At 37.3% G+C, this 19293-nt stretch overlaps 1 protein-coding gene across 6 annotated transcripts in view; it reads left to right on the top strand.

The window, feature by feature from the left end:
• Positions 1-19293, top strand: part of BCL11A (BAF chromatin remodeling complex subunit BCL11A) — a 102301-nt gene that overhangs the window by 3741 nt on the left and 79267 nt on the right. For 3 of the 6 annotated variants that reach the window (XM_038393909.2, XM_038393911.2, XM_038393907.2), the window contains exon 2: positions 3998-4327. In XM_038393909.2, coding sequence (XP_038249837.1) covers positions 3998-4327 — 330 coding nt within the window. Of the gene's footprint in view, positions 1-1483; positions 1527-3997; positions 4328-19293 lie in introns of those variants that run through there. The other 3 variants (XM_043511950.1, XM_043511949.1, XM_043511951.1) reach the window with 2 other exon arrangements.

The following is a 19293-nucleotide window of genomic DNA, read 5'->3' as shown; positions in this document are numbered from 1 at the left end:
CTCTTCCCCCCCTTTCCCCCCTTTCTTTCTCCCCCCTCCCCCTTTCTTTGTTCTTAATTTTGCCTTGTTTTATGGCTGGTGAGGAAAGAAGAACGAAGCCCGTAGACCCCACACTGGAGAAAAGACCCAGTTTCTCCCTGTAATGTTTGTTTTAACGCCGTTCCCGTCCGCTCAGAGCAGCAAACGATTTCCGAGGATCGCGAGGACTAGCAAGTTGGCCCTTCATTTCCCCTCACTACCCCGACGGCCGATCAAACCGTGGGGGTCACAGCCGGGCTCGGGAGCCTTTCCAGGCGGCGCTGGGCTGGCTGGGATCCCTTCTGTCTAGTCAGTCGTAGCTTTGCACGATGCTGTAGCACATGGAAAGCAAACGACATCCCCCCCTCCAGAAAAAAAAAAGCTCGAAACCCTCTTTCGAAGGGGGAGCCGAGTGGCACCTTCTCCTCTGTGACTTTGTGTTTGTTTGGCTTACTTAGACACATCTGCTTTTGTTTGTCTCCCTCCTGCCCCCCCCCCCCCAAAGCGGGTCGGGTCTCGCTACCGGCCCATCCGAGGCAAAGGCAATCCTCGTGGGGGGGGGGGGGAGGGCTGGGGTGGAGAAGCGGGAGCCGAGCTGAGCTCGGCCCCAGCCGAAAGGGGAGACGGCACCTTGCTGGCTCGCACGTGTTTGCACTAGGCTTCCCATCCACGCTGCTCCCATTGTGCCTGCTCGGTCCTCTCCAAGTTCGCTCTCCCCCTTTTTCTTTCCTTCCTTCCCTCAGGCGCTCCTGCTTTCTGTCTGCTTTGAAACACCGGCCACTAGCCCACATTATTAGCCATCATTTGTTCCCTTAGACTGTAAGACAATCCCAGGACACACTTGAAGGCAAACTTGGACTAGACAGTCACTCTCTCTTTCTCCCCTGATTTTCTTTTTTGTCTTCTCAGTTGGACACAGCCCTGTCTGCTGCTGGGGTATTTAGACCTCTCTGTCTTGCTGAATCTATACTGATACATTTCTCCCCCGCCCCGCCAACCCCCCACTCTTGGTAACACAGAACTGGTGCTTTTTCTTCTCTTGCGTCCCTCACACTTCTTTTGAGACAAAAATCCATTTAACTTGATATAGAAGGTGGTGTTATTTTGGTGGATGTTGGTGGACAATGGGGGAAGGGCGAGAGAGAGGCTAGAAATACATGCATCTGAAGAAGTGGGGTTTTTACCCAGGAAAGCTTATGCCCAAATAAATCTATTAGTCTTTAAGGTGCCAGCAGACTCCTTGTTGTTCTTGTAGAAATACATGTTAATGGGAGAGCAATTTGCATTAAAAACATATGCCAATGATTAGATACCCAGGAAGGAGCTTGTGATTGCCCAAGAATTAAAAGATGTACACTGCAAATCAGTGGTAAGACCAGGTGAATTGTATTTTCAAATTTTCTTTGTGCTCCTGATTTTTTTTTTAACAGCAGAAATAATAAAAACACATTTTGCTTTCTCCCAGAGCATCAGGAGCCAAATGTTTTGTAATGAACACATTGCCAGAGGTATTTCATACATTAGTATATCATTCTTGTTAATTAGCAATAATTTACCTTAAGAGCACAGAAAATGTTGAGGTTACAGGTTTTATATCTGTACATTTGATCATCTTGTTATTTTCAAGAACTTTGCCTCCTATAAAATTAATTAGGTGAAATGTGGAGGTGTAATCAGCAACCTCTGAATTCCCACTTCATTTCCTGGTTTTGATTGTAAATCAGCCCAGTCAGTACAGTCTTTAGCAAAGTCTGTTTTTGTTTCCCATTACTTTTAACTGTCTGGTATCTGAGCACAATATTCTTTTTCATTGCTCAGTAATATTGACAATTTCAGAAACAAATCAGGCCAACGAATAAATATTACAATTGAGTTATTATTGTGCTAGTTTCCAGTCAAAACAGTTATAAGGAGAATATCAATTTTAAAAAATATTTTGCTACTTTGAGTTAGTAAACTAAAAGTTACAATTACTGCTTAACACAAAAATGCCTTTTTTGTAGAAAGGATCTGATGGAATGAATTCCATATTCAGTTACTCACTTTGTGCAAATGCAAACAGTTGTTACTTGAGAAAATGATATAGACAGACATTTCAGAAACATTCCTGTTTCTTTTTCTATGCCAGAAAAGTGTAAATGCATGTTGTGTATTATCTTTTGGTCAGTAAGGTTAGAAGAAAACCCAAATGATTAAGATATTGTTTTTATTAATATGAATATAACCTTCATATTCCTGTAGTTGACCTTATGTTAAATTAGGAGTAGCACTAGAGGCAAGAAATTATGGAATGTATCAGTGTGTCCTAGTTGGAGCTAAGGTACGGTAAGGTGCTCTTTCAATATTATGTTACACAGCACAACTGGGAGCTACTCCAGATCTTCCTCCTCAATATTCAACCTAGGTAGGGTTGAAATAAATTTAACCTGAGTTCACTGGATTTTTGCACTTTATCAAAATCTGTTCCAATATTCTGCAGTCAAATTAAAATCTATTTTTTGATTCTCTGTGGCTTTAAGTTCATTAAATGTGAAATTGGAGGCTCGCTAAAGAAGGTCAGACTGATTAACTGTTTAAGAGTTGTATTGGGTCTCACTTTCATTTACTGGCAACATTTTGAGGCATTTTATGTTTTGTAGTGTCAGCTCATTTTGGTTGTTGTTGTTAGTATATGTATTATGTTGCATAGGGAGAGAAATACCAACAGGTTTATTTTTCTTGCAAGGTTATAGTGATGAATGCTGCATACATATTGCCAAGATATTTCAGTACAAAGTTAAAAAAAGCAAACAGAAAAGAAAGGCATGTCTGCCTTGTTATACAATCCACTGACGACTATGTGTGTAGAAATAGTCTCATAATGAAGCTTTTTGGAGCTCATTCAGAAAATTAGTCAACTTTGACAACATTAGGCAGGGTATTTCAAGTTTAAAGAAAGGTCTTTTCACCGTTGTTATGAAATGTGGTATTCAGTTGACCATACTGATTTATATATGATGAAGACCACAATTGCTAACATATTTAGAATAATTTAGGCATTCCTTTTTTCAGAATGAAAAAAAACAAAACAAAAAAACCTAATTGGCTTATTTTCTTAAATATGCAAAAGTATCCTGTTTAGTTAATGTGTCTAAGTAGTATTGCCAGTGAATTTGATATTTCTTTAATTTCTGGGAGGTATCTGAAAAGTATTGTTATTTAGTTTCCTTATTTATTAATTTTGTCTTTTTTCCCATGATTAGTTCACAAGTTTTCAATTTGTAAACGGAATATAATATAAATATATAAACATACGTACATACACACACAGTACAGGGCTATGTAGCCCCTGTGCGTAAGTCTGCATGCACGACCTATGTGGCTTTTAATGTGTATGTTCATATATTTGCATGCACACACACACACACACACACACACACACCTAACTCACAGTTCAACATTTTAAAACGTATGACTTGGTCATCAATATATAGCTATTCCATGACCAAGTCATACATTACGTGTGCATGCACACACACACACACACACTTCAGTCATAAATACATAAACATAAATAACACCTCTGGCAACAAAGGACAGTATTGGCTTTTCTTCATGATACCATAGTTGTCTCACAATAATTTTTTTCACAGCTGTTATTTTAATTTTTACTATTAAATCATTCATTCAAATTAGAACTTTGTCTAAATCCAGGAATATAGATAAGATTGCAGGTTCCATTCTGACAGTTCTGCATATTACAGCTGCTTTCTCAAAATATATTCCCTATCAACACCGATAACTACATTTGCTTCTTGTTGGACTGATAATGTGATATCTGTTCACGTAATGCAGGTTTAATTTTTTCATTCTATAAATATTCAAAAATCGGTATAGCATCCATGAACAGAGGGCTCAACAACATGATTTTCTCTCTCCCCACCTTCCCCTTCTTTTCACAAGAGGTCTAACGTTTCTCCTTTTGTTTCTTAAACTGCAGCCGAACCTCTTGAAGCCATTCTTACTGATGATGAACCAGAGCATGGCACGTTGGGAGCTCCAGAAGGGGATCATGACCTCCTTACTTGTGGCCAGTGTCAGATGAACTTCCCATTGGGGGACATTCTTATTTTTATTGAGCACAAACGGAAACAATGCAATGGCAGTCTCTGCTTAGAGAAGGCTGTGGATAAGCCACCTTCACCCTCACCAAGTGAGCTGAAAAAAGCATCCAATCCTGTGGAGGTTGGCATCCAGGTCACACCAGAGGATGACGATTGTTTATCAACGTCATCTAGAGGAATCTGCCCTAAACAGGAACATATAGCAGGTAAATTGAAGCAAGGAGAAGCATTTACAAGTTTATGTTCAGTCAAACTGTAGTAATAATGCTCACAGTTGTGAAGTGCTGTGTCTGTTTTTCCGTTCTAGTCACCATGACAGCCAACGTGTTAAATACTCTGCGTTTCAGTTCATATTAAGTACACAAAAAATATTTCCAAGTGGCTGAGTAGTTATAGCATCAACAGGCCCATGCAATGCTAGTGTGTATTTTCAACAGGGTTTGCTGGGATTCTGTTTTCTTATCTGTATATAGTATAGAAGCTGTCTCCTTGTGTGTTGTCTATCTTAATTCCATATATGTATATTTTACATACTGCTGTGTTATACAAGAACTAGCTTTACAGTCTTTTGTTAACTCAGGGGTGAAAGAGTTAGCTGAGCATCAGCTAGCCTTGGATCCATATTGGCTGTCAGCGTATGGACTGTAATTAAACACAGCCCCATGGCAAAGTGACACTACCGACCTTGACTTTAAGATGCCATTTTCGACTGGCCAGGCCAGAGTAGAGAGGGCAGTTGCTGAAGCGCACAGACATGCTTATTCAAAAAGTTTAAGGGCATGTTGGAAATTTCAAAAGGTTGGTTTGACAGAAAAGGCCGCTGTCTGCAGCCTGCCTCCTCAGCCAAATGATAAATGCTTCTCTGTGCTCTCTCTTGTCTCTGATGTGGTTTTGACAGATGTATCTTGATTTTGTTTGTGGTTTACACAACCACATGTCACCCGTACAAATGTCCAAGACTGAGTTCTGTTTTGCACAACAAACAATATATAAATGTAATTTAAAAAAGTAAATAATGTCATTCCCTATGATACATTTTTAATTGGAAAGACACTAACTATGTGAATGTCTCAGTGGCTGAGGTTAAAATAATTGAACTTAATATGAAAAAGAAAATCGGAGAAATACTGGAAGGCTAACAAGTCAGTTAGTTTCTAAAATTCTGAAAGTAAATATGAACACCACCCATTGCTTGGTATTGAAAATTACATTAAATTATGCTTAAAATATAATTATAAATATGTAGTGCTGTGGCATATTAAAATCAACCAATGCCTGATCTAGTTTTATGGAAACATCAGTTAGGATAAGACATCACTTTTACCTCTATTTTAATAGCCTAAAGGGTAATTCAGTATTAGCAAAAGTATTGTTTGTAATCACATGATATATTGGATCTTGTCTTTGACTTACCATGGCCACACAGTTCAACCATAATAGGTCAGTAGGCACTGCAGGATTCAATGTGATATTTTTTTCATCCAACCAATCATTAAAATCAAATGTGGCATTTATGTTTTTTGAAAGCTTTGTAGTAATAGTATACACACACACACACACACACTTATAGATAGGGTCAACTTCCTGGCAAGCTGCATTTTGAAAGATGGCTTAAATTTTCCAGCACATTCAACTTCTGTGACATGTAGGTTAAAGAGTTTTTTTCCAGAGTAGTATATGGCAGTGACCATTTCCATGTGCTGTCTGTGATTTGAAGGAAAATGAACAGAAGTGTAGGGCATGATTAATGAAGCAAGAGCCTAGCGGAAGGGATTTGTAGTCTTCAGAGATCTGAAGCCATGCTAAATCACCAAATATGGAATAACACTTGTGTGATGTAACATCGTATTTACATATTGAACGGCTCTGTTTAAAAGACAAAACACAGTATCTGTCAAGCAAGAATTAAAACCACACTTCTTGCCATGGTCTCATATAGGCCATTCAGTCTAAGGTACAACCACACTGAGGAGTTTAGAATTCTTTGCTTTAGTTTAGAATTCTACTATTACAGTTGTTGAACCATATGAGCCAAAGCCTGCCTGCTTTACTCATATATATAGGGTGGTTACCATTAATTAGATTCCTAGCATTAGTTAAGTGGGCAGAATTTGGCCCTGAAGGATATAATGGTGTTGCTAATTAGAAGAATAATATGTTTTTAACTGTCCCTTGTTCTTCTAAATGGTTCAGTAAGCTAAGGACTGACTTCGGGGTGTGTACAATATACAACAGACAAAAAACAAGCTAAGGACCTGATCCTGCAAACCCTTTCACATGCACATAATCCATATGTATGCAGATAGTCTTTACTCAGAAAAGTAGTTCCATGAAAGTCAATAGGACTACACACAGAAGTAAAGATTACTCTTGTAAGTAAGGACTGCAAGATCTAGCTCCAGTTCTTTTCATGTCTCCTGTGCAGAGAGATTTCTGTGCAATTATGTTTAAAACTGACACATACCAGAAGTCCAAAACTGTCTATATTTCTTGCACATTCAAAGCTCCAGCTGGAATCAATGGGAGTTTTGGGTGTGGAAGGAATGTAAGATCAGCTTCTAATTGTTTTCAAAGGAAAAATATATACAAGCTCTCCAGTGGGTGCACAAGTGATGTGACTCAGGTGAGGTGAAGCTTTCATGCATGGATAATTATGAGCTCTTATACTGTTCCTTTAATTTTTATTTAATATGTTTCCACACTGGAATTAGTTAACCAAGAGACAGTTTTGTCATATCACAAAGTAATATGTCAATAGCTGGAATGATCACACCAATGATTTCCAGTGTCCATCAGTGAAATTAACAGTCAGGGTCATTGAATAAGTTGTGGAGTTCAGGTATTTTGGGGGTCCCTGAAGTGAATCTCAGAATGGCAGTTACTAATTCCCATATTTTATATCTGTGTTCCTTTTTTTGCAAAAGTAGAAAGGAAACAATAATCACAAAGAATGCAAAAGATATGTGAATATGTAATTTAAAAAATAGGGATAAATGTTACAGGAACTGAATGAACCAATTCTTCATGATAAAAGTCCAGAAAATATATTTAATAACAATGTAAAAATGCAGCCAGTTAAGTATTCTTCAGAAAGAGGTTACTGTAGTGTTCTAAGTTAGATATATTTACAGTACCTGCTTTGCGTGTCATTTTACAGTCAATAATTTGGTGCATTACAATAAAAGACCATCTTCCTAAGATAAGTAATGCTTAGGGATCAATGCACCCAACTACAAGAAAGGCAGTCTCTCAAATGTACAGTGAAATGATGTATATTTTAACTGTCTCTAGGCGTCTCTTCATCCTAACCATTTTCCAGATAAAGGAATGCGTATAATAGTATGTGTGTACATGTAGAATATGCATGCATATACATAAAATATAGATACACACATCCACACATAGCTGTTTTGTGTATGTGTGTGTATCTCTCTTTGGCTTGATATACAATTTTGAGTGACAATCCAGTGCTATGGCAGAAATGTCATAAATTTAATGAAAATTAATAGGATATGTTGTGTGGGTCCAATGAGGCAGCTTTCATCAATATGTGTGTCAAACATTCACCACCAGATACTTGCAGTCTGTGATTTGCAGTGAGTGCTACGGCAAGGGTTTAGTTATCCAGTCTCTTATTTTACAATAGAGGAAAATTTAACTGAAGTACCAAGATATCAGTGTATGTAAAACTGCTGTTCACTTACTGAAAAGGGAAAAGAAATATTTATAGTCCATTGGTGTTAGGTTTTTATGCTTGTTGAATATATAAAGCTGTATAGATTAATGAAAGATTATTTTTTTGGGGGGGGAAAGGCATTTTAACTACTACTACACTTCATATTTATCTCATTGGAATGTTACATATATTCTCATTTATAATTTATAATTATGATTGTATAGCTTTATATAGTGTATATAAAAATAAAGAGAGAGAGAGAGAGAGAGAGAGAGAGGAAGAGGTTCACTTTGAGTGCCTACATCTGTTTTCTCCAATCGCCAGTTAGATACAAATCCAATATAAGGAAAACAAATGTAAGAAATACGTTTCCATTGAATAATCAAATGGAAAATGAACCTAGTATGATACTAACTGATGGACCAAGTACATTTAACTATTAGAATTCTCAGAATAGAATTTCTTTGACTTGTCTATATGCCACAGAAATTCTCTTAGTACACTATTAGCAATTAATGTTGTAATTCTGTGATGCATAAAGTGCATTTCCTTATTATTATTTTATTTTGTTCTGTATAAAAATCTTTGGCTGACCAACTGAATAGTTAGCATTGCATCTAAACAATTAGACAGAAGAAGCTTAAATATACTAAAATGGCTAAAATTCTAAGTGTAATTGTTCAAAACAAAGCTTCATAGCAGATAGTAATGGGCTGGACAAAATAGTTATAAGGTGGAAAATTTGTGAGGGCACTATCCAGCGACTCATGATTATGAGATTCTCAGTCCTGCGTACAAACTGTATTTGTAAATAAGACAGAGAAAGGTTGTGAACTGGCAGCTTGGATGTTTTGTTAAAGTACAATGTCAGAGAAAGTCTCTTTAAGACAAATTGTAAATAGAACTGTCACAATGATTGCATGATTGAGCTACAGAAGTGTCTTTCAATTGTTGGCATTGTCAGAGGACTTTTGAAAGCTTAATTAAACACAGTGGCCTGTATGGCTGAGAAATTTACTTCTAGGAGGGAAAAAAATGTTTAAAACGTAGGCGATTCAAAAGTTGTTACTCTTTCAGTGACACATAAAAGATTAAACTGTTTGTGCATTTTCCTTGTTGCCTTTTTATAAATAACAGTTTTGAAGAAGCATCCATGTGATATCAAGATCATCCCTTGTATGAGGTGGAGATTGTTAGTTTTTCTATTCCCCGCTGTTACAGATAGTTAATGTAAAAATAGCCTTTTATTGGAAACACAAATATGTGTTCATTTCAAGAACAGAAGCAGAGTGTAGAAAGTTTCCTTCTGATTGAGCATGATTATTCCAGGGAGGCATCAAAAGTGTTATAATTCCTTAAATTGCCCCATTTCTTGTCTTCTGCAAATCGTATCCTTTGGTTTAGAGGACTAGAAATATATTTTGCATTCTTTCTTCTATTATATGTGATATTTAATTGTGAAACTCACCATGGATTGAAATATAGCTGGATACAAAATATTTGTGGTTGAAGAGCCAGCCTAGCAATCATTAAATTTAGCAGATATGAAAAAGGTGCAGATTAACATTAAACGCTACAAGCTTTGAAAATAATATACTTAATAAATGTACACCCTATGTAGCCAGACTGAACAATAAAGACTGAAATATGGGAGCTGGATGATGAGGGGGAGAAAGTGTAAGTAAAAGATCTTAACGTTAGATTACAGGGGAGAAATAGATTCTTTCCTAAAGATTTCCATAATTTTGTAATGTAAATTTAAAAGAGAAGGAAATCTTTTAGCATTACACAGTTTTGTACATGCAACCCTGAGAACTTGAATTCCCTTTTTATTCAATTCAAGTAATAAAGACAATTAAGGAGACTTGAGAGACTGTCAGGCAGTGGGAATTCAATCTCCATTTGTTTGTCTGCTCGCACTGTTTATTATATAAAGAAATTTTTTGACAAAATTCACCCCAATCTCCAGTCTGCTTTTATATCCAATAGTACCAGCTTTGTGCAATAAAAGGCATTTAACATCAAGCTGGACATTGCTTGGCACATTGCCACTTTTTTAGCATGGGATCTAATCACTGAGGATCTTTAGTACCTTTCTGCTTGTTCAGATTTCATTTGGGTCATGGCTCTGCTAGCAGTGTTGATATTACAAGGGATTTTTATTTTTTAACTTGGTGCACATTTTCAATACAGTTTTCCATATAGGAGGTTTTTATTGTGTGTGTCAATTTGAGGGGTATTGCTGAAGTTCATAAAATATGTCCAGATCATATAATTTAATATTGTTATTTGTATTGTTATTGTATTGTTATTTGTAACATGGTCATAAAATTCAATGCTTTTCCCCCCAGGGGAAATAAGCATATTTAATCTGAATATACGCAACATTGGACCTGATTGGGAGCAGGATTGGGCCCACTGTGGTCCATTTCAGTAAATTTATCGTTGTGATTTACTACATAGTTTTTAAAACAATAGGCTAATCAGTTTATCCACAAACCATATTGTTGCTGCCAGAATTGTTTTCCATCACAAAATGAATTTCTACTAAATGTAAGTTGGCCTTTAAGGTCTGATTCTGCAAGTACTTGGTGTTAATTTTATGCGCGGTGACTTGTCTCACTGAAGTCAGGGCTCACATGCATAAACCTACACATGTGCATAAATGCATGGAGCAGCAGGGCCTGAGACTGCAGCTTTGAACATAAACAGAGACCAAAGGCAAATCTGAAATAAAAAGTACCTTCATTATTAAAGCCAGTCTGCTTTATGCCAAACCCATTTTGAAGCCTTATAAACATCATCGTGTATTTCTAATCAGTGTTAGTATGCAATGTATTCTGTATTGGGTTCACTGGAGTTTGTTCCCCAACCTTTACTGGCCTGCGGCACTCACTGTGCATTTTAAAAATATTTCAGAGAGGCTTTTGCTGTTCTTAGAGGGTTAGTACTTGGTGCTGGTGCTTCAGCTCATTCGTCATTCTGAGGTGGCATTGAGTTATGTTGGCAAGGGAAAGGTTTGAGGTGTGGGGTGTGGTGAGGGCAGCCCTGATCCCAGCAGGGAATTTGTGTTCTTCATTTGCCTTTACAATAGGAGCACAGTTACTGTACCTTGGAGCAGCTCTCAGGTGTGAGCTCAGATGGGCACATGTAAATGTCCTGTCAGAGGCTCCACAGGAATATTAATGTTCCCATACTACCACACGATAATAAAGCTGTACACAGCAAGCTTAATATGCAGCTAGTCTGGGGAATTGTATAAAACTTAGATGGCCTAGTGTGAAAGACAGTGGTGGAAAAATGTTCAAATGCCACAGATTCCATTCTTGGTTTCCTTTGATCTAAGGCAAAATGAAAACATCCACTTTTTTCCTGCTTCATTTCAAAGAACTGATTTTCTCCTTCACCCCTCCCAACCCTCTCCAAACCCTCCACCCACAAAATTGCATATATGACATAGAATGGAATTATTTGGAAATATGTCAATAATTGGAGTATTTTCTTTTTTACAGTATTAGCCCTCATTTATTTTTACTGCTTGAGATTGTTTATTTTGCTTCCCTTTTTTAAATGTCTCTATCTATACTTGATTGAAACAAAGGAAATATAATCAACATATGCAGTCAGCTTCAGTCTCCTTTACCCCCTACTGTAAAAATGAAGCGAGGCTTTAAATCCAGAGTAACTGAGTTAGTATTCACACAGGTTTCATTTGCACATTCTTACAGGTTCACAATTTAAATGCCATTAAAATGTATATTTCTCAGCTTGGGGATGTTAGAGGATTTTTAATAATGTGTTCATTTAACAGAATCAGCAGCTGTCAGAACCAGTTGTAGTAAATCCATGAAACATACAAAGAAAAATACACGTTTCCTGAAACAAAACACTTGAAACAAATTGGCTGCCAAAAAGCTGTTGAGTTCTAGGTTTGCAGATAGTGCACAGAAGTGTTTCTTCTCTCTGCTCCCTCTGGAGACCCATGTGAGCTTGTCTGATGCAATTCTATTGGAAGTTTTACTTGAACAGGTTGCTGTAAAACAACACCTTTCCATATTGAATGGGTGCATATAAACCAGCCTGCGATCAGATTTTTGTGTTTTACTAAAAATATAAAATACCAAGGTTAGTGTGATAGACACACACACACACAGAATAATAACTACATGAACATCAAGGAAATGATCAAGCTTAATCTTTCTGTGAAATAACTGTTGTGGTGAGGGAAGCAACTTCACTGCTAAACTGTGCCTTTATAAGTAGGTGTTGTCAGTGTGTTATTTAGGGCTGAATCAGCTTCAGTCGTTGAATTCACACTGGAATACTGAACATGTACATTGATGAAGGGTTACCTGGGGAGATTTGTCCAGTCAAAAACAATGAGTTTTTGTTTGCATCCTCCTTGTTCTCAACATAAATGCTGAACTGTCACACCTACAATTTAATCTTAGCTTTATCTAAACCACTTTTCTGATTAAAAACCTCTAACCACATAAAGAATGATATTGTTGAATAACAGGGACCTGAAGAACCTTGGCACTGTGTATGTGTGTGTATCTGTATCTATATCTATAACTATATATCTTAGTCTCCTTTCTTTTAATAAACTCAAGTTCTAGCACATTACCCATGAGGAAACAATTTCTAATTTCTAATTTCATGTTCATTATTTGCTCAGTTGATATAGAAGGCAATGAAGTACAAAATGCAAGAAACAACCCTCCGGTCCCCCAAAAACAAAAAAAAACCCAAAACCCAACCGCCCTCTCCCTTCCCAAAAAAAACACCAGCAAAAATTATAGCAATTAATTTGCCATCAAATAAAATGTTACCTGGCTATACTATCAACATCACAGCTGATGTATCAGACACTGCCATGTTAGTTTTGTTGTGTATTGGCCATTGAGTTTATTTCTTGTTGGAGAAAAAATAATGATCAGCTAAGGATTGCACTAAAGCCAGTTCACATAATATGTATGATACATTTACTGCTTCAGTGTAATCAATGGCTTTAGACCATTTATTTATCAGTAATATTATTTAAAAATTGTTTTGTTCAAAGGAAACGCAATAATGTCACATCCTCGTTCTCTGCAAAATAGTTGTTTGTATTAAAAAAAAGAAAAAAGAATGTTCCTTCCTGCGGAATTCTTTACAGGCTGTAATATTTTGTAATAAACTATATAGTGTCCTATGTTAAATTTGTGTTATGTTAGAAAAAATCAACAAGGAAAAATTAAATTCTGATAAAGATAGTCTTGGATCTTTGAAAACAACTGCTGTCCTTTTAACTAAAACATTTGAGGAGCTTCAAAGAGTATGTATTTCTACTGATCTTAGAGCAGTGTGACTGGTAGCAGGAAAAAAAATCTTATTCTACATACAAGTGGATTGCTTAACAAGTCAGCACAGACACATACTTGTTTGTACAATAGAGATAAAAATTCCTGTATAAAAATAATTCAGTTGCTGACAGCAGGTATTGTGCTAGCACTGCCTCTTTTGTGTTGGTCGAGGGTCAGGGATCACGACTTCTGCTTTCTGCTCAGGGTAGTCTGTCACGATTGCTTGCCGAATTCTGGCAATAAGTTAATTGCTTATTTTTAGGAAAATTTAGAGCCCTTATATGTGCTTTTACTCTTGCGTACTGTAGTTGCTCTAAAAGCAGAGAAAGAGAGAACAAATCTAATAGGGAAACAGACTTGAAGGAAGTTTGAGATATTTGGCCTTCAGAAGCCATTTGGTTGGCAACATAGCCTTAGTTTCTAAACTTTTGTTTTTAATCTAATTCTGGTTATGCTGTCACATCCCATATCAACCCTCATTGAACTCTACTCATGTAAAGTAATGTTAGTGTCAAAGAGAACTGGTCAAAACTGGAGACCTGTGGCTGATACATATGTTTGTTGATGCAGCTTTCACACAGTACTGAATTCTATTCTTTCTAATAAATGTTAAAATGTAAAGACTTAGTGAACAGGACAGATGGAGGAGAGAAGCAAGGGAACAGGAATAGTTGTGTGTATCTTTTTGGTTCGAAAAGGTTGCAGGTAAGATTAGCTATGGAAAATAGCCTAGGGAGTAGAGGGGTGGGAATATAAATTATTTGAATGTTCTATAATCCTTCAAAGTCAGTTCACCTTGACAGCAAAAGACACGATCCCTGCTTTATTCATGAAACTTTTCCCTTAAACAGTGGAGCATTTTAAATTATATGTGGTGCTTTTTAAGCATAAGTGGAGAATTAAAGGCTCGATCCTGTAAATTACACTTAGAACTGTTAGTAGGATTTACTGCTGTGAGCAGTCCCATTGACTTCTATGGGGCTACTCATGACAGTAAACGCTACTCTTCAGATTAAGTGTTTTCAGGATTGGGCCCTAAGAGATAGGGTTCTTTTGCATTTTTGAAGTCTGATGCATGATAATCTCAGTTCCCACATTGTTGACTAACTGCAGAACAAACTTTTTGACTGTCAGCTGACATCTGTATGATCCATTCTGACTGTAAGTGCCAAATCGACTGGATTTTCACACATCTGAAATGAACCAAGTGCCTTCATTACGCATGATTTTTTTCCCTTGCTTTCTTTTAAATGCATACACTTTTAAAAATTAATACCACTGCATTTGATTAAAATAATGTTTTGATAATACATTTGATGTTTACATGGAAGATGTGACTTGACGGTAAAAGGCTTTTTTGGAGGGTGGCAGAAATCTTGTTAATCTGCTCTTTGAGAGCAGCACACAATACTGCCTATGAGCAAGTCTGTGGTGCTTTTGATAAATTACCATGTTAAGAGATAGGTTTGGCTCTTAAGGGCTTAGTTTTATGAACAAAATCCATAACAATGTTTTCTGCCTCTGTTTGTCTCTAGCCCCTTTGGCTTGACTTGGAGCCCTGTGTTTAGTTTAAGCTCAGTCTGGAAGATATAACAATTTTGCATTTTTTTTTAAAAAAGGAAATCATAGGAAGAAAAACCCTTTTGCTTTTTGGATGAATCTTACTGATAATTTGCTAAAGCTCATTTGAATTTTAAGCACTTCTTTAATCTTCAAAGGCTAAATTGCTTTATGAATATGCATGGTGTGGGCAGACTTTAGTTCATTACCTAGTTGTAAATTCTAATGACCATTAGGTCCTTGCAGTAATTGCGAATTGTTTTGCATTTTTGATTGGCCTATTAACATGTGCATTCGGCACACATCAGGCCAGCTTGTCAGGCTGCTGAAGGAGAAAAAAAAGGTGAAAATTGTTTTATAGCACCAAGATTCTTAGATTTTCAATCTTGGAAAATTGATGATGTAAAAAAATTAAAGCAGTGTTTTTTCTTCTCAAGATGGAAAGTTCACCAAGAGATTTGACATATTTAATTTACATGATGACTTTGCACTCCTTCATTAATGCAATTTGCATATGAAGCTGTTGTTAATCACTTTTGATCATGTTTTGTGTATTAGCTGCCTCAGTGGCTCTTCTCCCTCAGATGCTCTAGTCGAAAGCAGCAAAATGATGCATCTTCTTGCCAAGTTTCCTTTAGTGAATTGAGGAATTAGAAGTCTAACCTTGAGTAATTAAATATGTTTTATCAGTTCTCTTTTAATGTTAAGTACAGTTTGTTGGAAATGGAGAATGAAACTGTTCCCATTTGGGGGAGACATTCCTTTAAATTTTTTTAATATTTATATAAATATAGCTAGATATAATTTTTTTTTCAGTGAATTAGAGTTGTCTTGGCAAAAGTTAGAGGTTTAGCTGCTAGCAATCTGATAATAGTAAAATGGAATACTTCAACACTTAGGTATTTCTTAGAACTACAGGACTACTTTAGAACATGCAATCTGGACCTGATCCTGTTGCCCTTACTTATCCAGTTTTACTATTGAATTTATTCAGAGATTTATGTGAGTAAGGACTGCAGGGTCAGGCCCTGCAGTGCGAAGAAAATGTATTTTCTCTCTCATCAGCTCTTTAGTTGTTTAGATTGAAAATCATAAACACCAAACAGTTTTTCACCATGGCCAGATTATTCCCCCTGGATAGCATGTTTTGCAGAGCCCCTTCTACATCCTGCATTTTCCCTAAACACTCACACTGTCTTCACCAGTGGTTAATTTGTAATGAAGAGGGCTGGGCGCAAGTAATTAGATGCTGGGAGTCAAGCAATATTTTTACATTCATAACTGATGCAGCAAGCCCAGAGGTGCCAGGGGCATAAACTGCCAAGCCTAGAGGTGCTGGGCTCAGCCCCGGCAAGCCTTGATGCAAACTAAGCACTGGTCTTCACCTAGTTAGTAGTAAATCATGTTCTTAGGGCTGCTTGGCCCATGTCTTCCAATTGTCTAATCACAAGCAGGCATCTCTCCCTCCTTCTCCGTGCATGTGCTCTGATCCTGTTGGACAGATAGGGTATTAACAGTCAAATGCCTCTCCTTTCCTGTCAAAATTCAGGCTGAGGATACTTTGCATGATCCCTGCAATCCTTGCACAGGCCTTTCCCCAGAGTCGGTATGGGTTTTGGTTGCAGAATCAGGTCTTTGTGTTTGTTTTATCTGTTGAACAGCCTGTGTTTCATAATTGGGGCTCAACTTTGGTTTATGAGTTTGTCACTGGTTAACAAGCTGAATCAGAACACTGAAACTGATATCCTGATTAAAGGGAATGTTTAATGAAAGAAAATAAATGGAGATGGAAAATGACCATTATGTAAGAAACATAAGTATAATTTTAACCTCAGAGGAGACCCAGTGCTGCCCTTCTATGGCTTCCATTTGTACCATGCTAAAAGCATGCTTCAGTTCAAAGCTGTTAATATTCAGCTGGGAAACAGTATCCAGAACACAAATAAATTATTAAGTGCATGAACTTTTAGGCAGTAAGATGAACTGATGGGGGTCCATCTGTGAGATTGAGGGGCTTTTTATTTGTGTGTGTTGAATGATTCTGCCCTCTCCCGACTTCATAGCCTTTGGTCTCTGGCCAAGTGTATGCATAATTGATTCCACACGCACTATCATTTTCTTGATGTAATTGCTTTAGTAAGATATGATGAAATCTAATGGATAATTTACTATAGGAAAATGGCAAAAAAGTAAATGTTCATACTTTGTGCTGGGGCAATGAGAAGGGTAGCCAGATTACTTAATTTAAATAAAATCAAAGTAATACCTTCTCCCAGCATCATATACAGAGGTGGGTCATTTTGGTACTTTGAACCAAATCTCTCTGTACATAAAAGCAGACTTACAATGCAGCTAAAAAGTAAAATAGTTGAATTGTTGTAAACCTTATTTTATTCTCAGATATTGTCATATCTGCATTGCTACTTGTCAGGAAGGTGAACACTGACAAAGTTCCTCAAACAACACAAAGGATCACATTGTGAGAGCTAAAAATAGCTAGCATGGGCTTGCCATCCTGTGCTAAAATATATCACTCACATTTGAAACATATTGGTAGCGTTAGGAGACTTTGTTCTGTTTCTGCTTAATGACATACAGATTTCAATTCAATATATAAGTGTATCCTGGGTTTATGCTTAGGTGGATCTGAAACTGCACATATGTCAAATGCACATAATTCCATAAGAAGTAAAGGGAAATATTTCATTTTAAAATGCTGATGTTAAATTGGATTTGTTAAATCTGATTGTTAATCTGAGTCTCACTTCCTCTCCGCTCACCTCCCAGTCCTAGCGGATTGTAATCCTTTCCATAAATCTTTTAAAAATACATTTTGGGGCAATGTACAGACACAAAAACATTTATATTTTCGTCTTCTTCTCCCCCACGATTGCTGTTTTCAGTATTAAAAAGGAAAAACTATCTAGGCAAACCTACATAACTGGTAGCAAACTGTTTTCAAGCAAGTCATAATAATGAACACACATGATCTGAAATTTGATCAGCAAACATATGCTTATCCAAGGAATTTTGCCATCACATACCAAGATTCTGTAAATCAGTAACCACTGCAGGGGAACCCCCTTCACTAAGTAACTATTGAAGGAACAGAACCAAATTGTAACATATGGAATGATGTAGCAGAGCTGGCTTCTTCTAAGAGCTATTAAAGAACAGTGAATTGAAATACTTTTTCTCTCTTTATATACTTCATGTGCTGCAAAACTTAAAGCTCATATACAGACCTTTAAAGATAAAAATGATTTTAACAGTTCAAAACACAAATTAGGTGAATAACTTGTAAGGGAGTGAAATCTTAAGGCACATTTTTTGTGATTTTTTTTCCCCCCACTATGTGCCACTGAACCGAATGTACATTATTTCCGGTCCTAATTGGATTTAATTATTTCTTTAGGAGAGGGTGGGTGGGAGGGGGTGGGAATGGCACACAGCTGTCCTAATGAAACAAAGGACCTAGAAAAACCGTGCTTTTCCCTATGTTGGTTAATAAACATTGCAGAGGATGTTAATGCTGACAGGCAAATGGCATGTTTTTTAAAGCTGGAAAGGTAAGAGCTAAGTGGGCTGCTGGCTGGCTGCTGGGACCATTACAAAATGGACACATTAACTGTTAGAAACTGCATTTTGTGTTTTCTTATTATTTTCTATGACTGCTCTGTTTTTAGGGAAGCAAGTAGGTCCTCCCATTGACCTCCGTTGCGTAATTCTGATTGATTTACATTGCAGCAGGATTGGGCCTGGTGTTAGGTCGACAATCCCATGTTTGTCAGCATAGGGTCTAATTTTGGGAGGTGCAGTGTGCATCCTTCAATGGCAGTTGTTTGCATTTAGTGCCTCGCAGGAGGTGCCCAAGACTTTTCAGATTTGAACCCTTCGAACCCCATCCTGTGTTCCTTGTGCACCCAAAGTCTTGTGGACTTTGAGGGGAATTTTGAATGTCCAAGATATGCAGGATGTAGCCCCTAGTGGCTACACATACTCTGTTACACATGCTCTGCTTTACCAGCGGTATATTTGGATGACTGCACTGGCATTTGGGAAAGAGCGTGCAACTACCAGGTGAAGCTTATCCCTGCATCTGATGTTACTGCATGCTTCTATATCCCTTCCACTCAAGGATCTCAAGCGCTTACAGGTATTAGTGAATATGCTCGTTAATATTATTTATAGTGCACTCATTATTAGTTTTTTTGAGGGAATGTATTCTTATTTTGTCATTTGCTGTTAAAATTAATACACTCTGCGCTGGCTGTAAAAGTGTATTTGCATTTAATTGCAAGTCAGAAGTGAATTAATGGATATAATTTAAACCTGAATTCGCTTTAAAAAAAGCTCCTCTTAAGGGAGGAAGGAAAAGTAGCTCTAGGCTTAGTTTCTTAGTGGATGTGGGGAGGGAAATAGGAGGGGCGTAGGGGAGCGGGGAGGGACAGACAGAAGCTGTGTTCCTTTCTTTAATTCTTGAGGTTGCTTTCAACAACACAACAAGAAGTCTCTGCCAGGAGGGTTTAGGGAAGTGGTCAAGCACATCTGCTCCTGAGAAGGTGGTAAAGAAAAGAGGTTGTAGTAATAG

This window comes from Dermochelys coriacea, chromosome 3, assembly GCF_009764565.3.
Source record: "Dermochelys coriacea isolate rDerCor1 chromosome 3, rDerCor1.pri.v4, whole genome shotgun sequence".
Taxonomy (NCBI): Eukaryota; Metazoa; Chordata; order Testudines; family Dermochelyidae; genus Dermochelys; species Dermochelys coriacea.
Note: the sequence above shows the minus strand (reverse complement) of the source record. Positions and strands in the feature narration are given on the sequence as shown.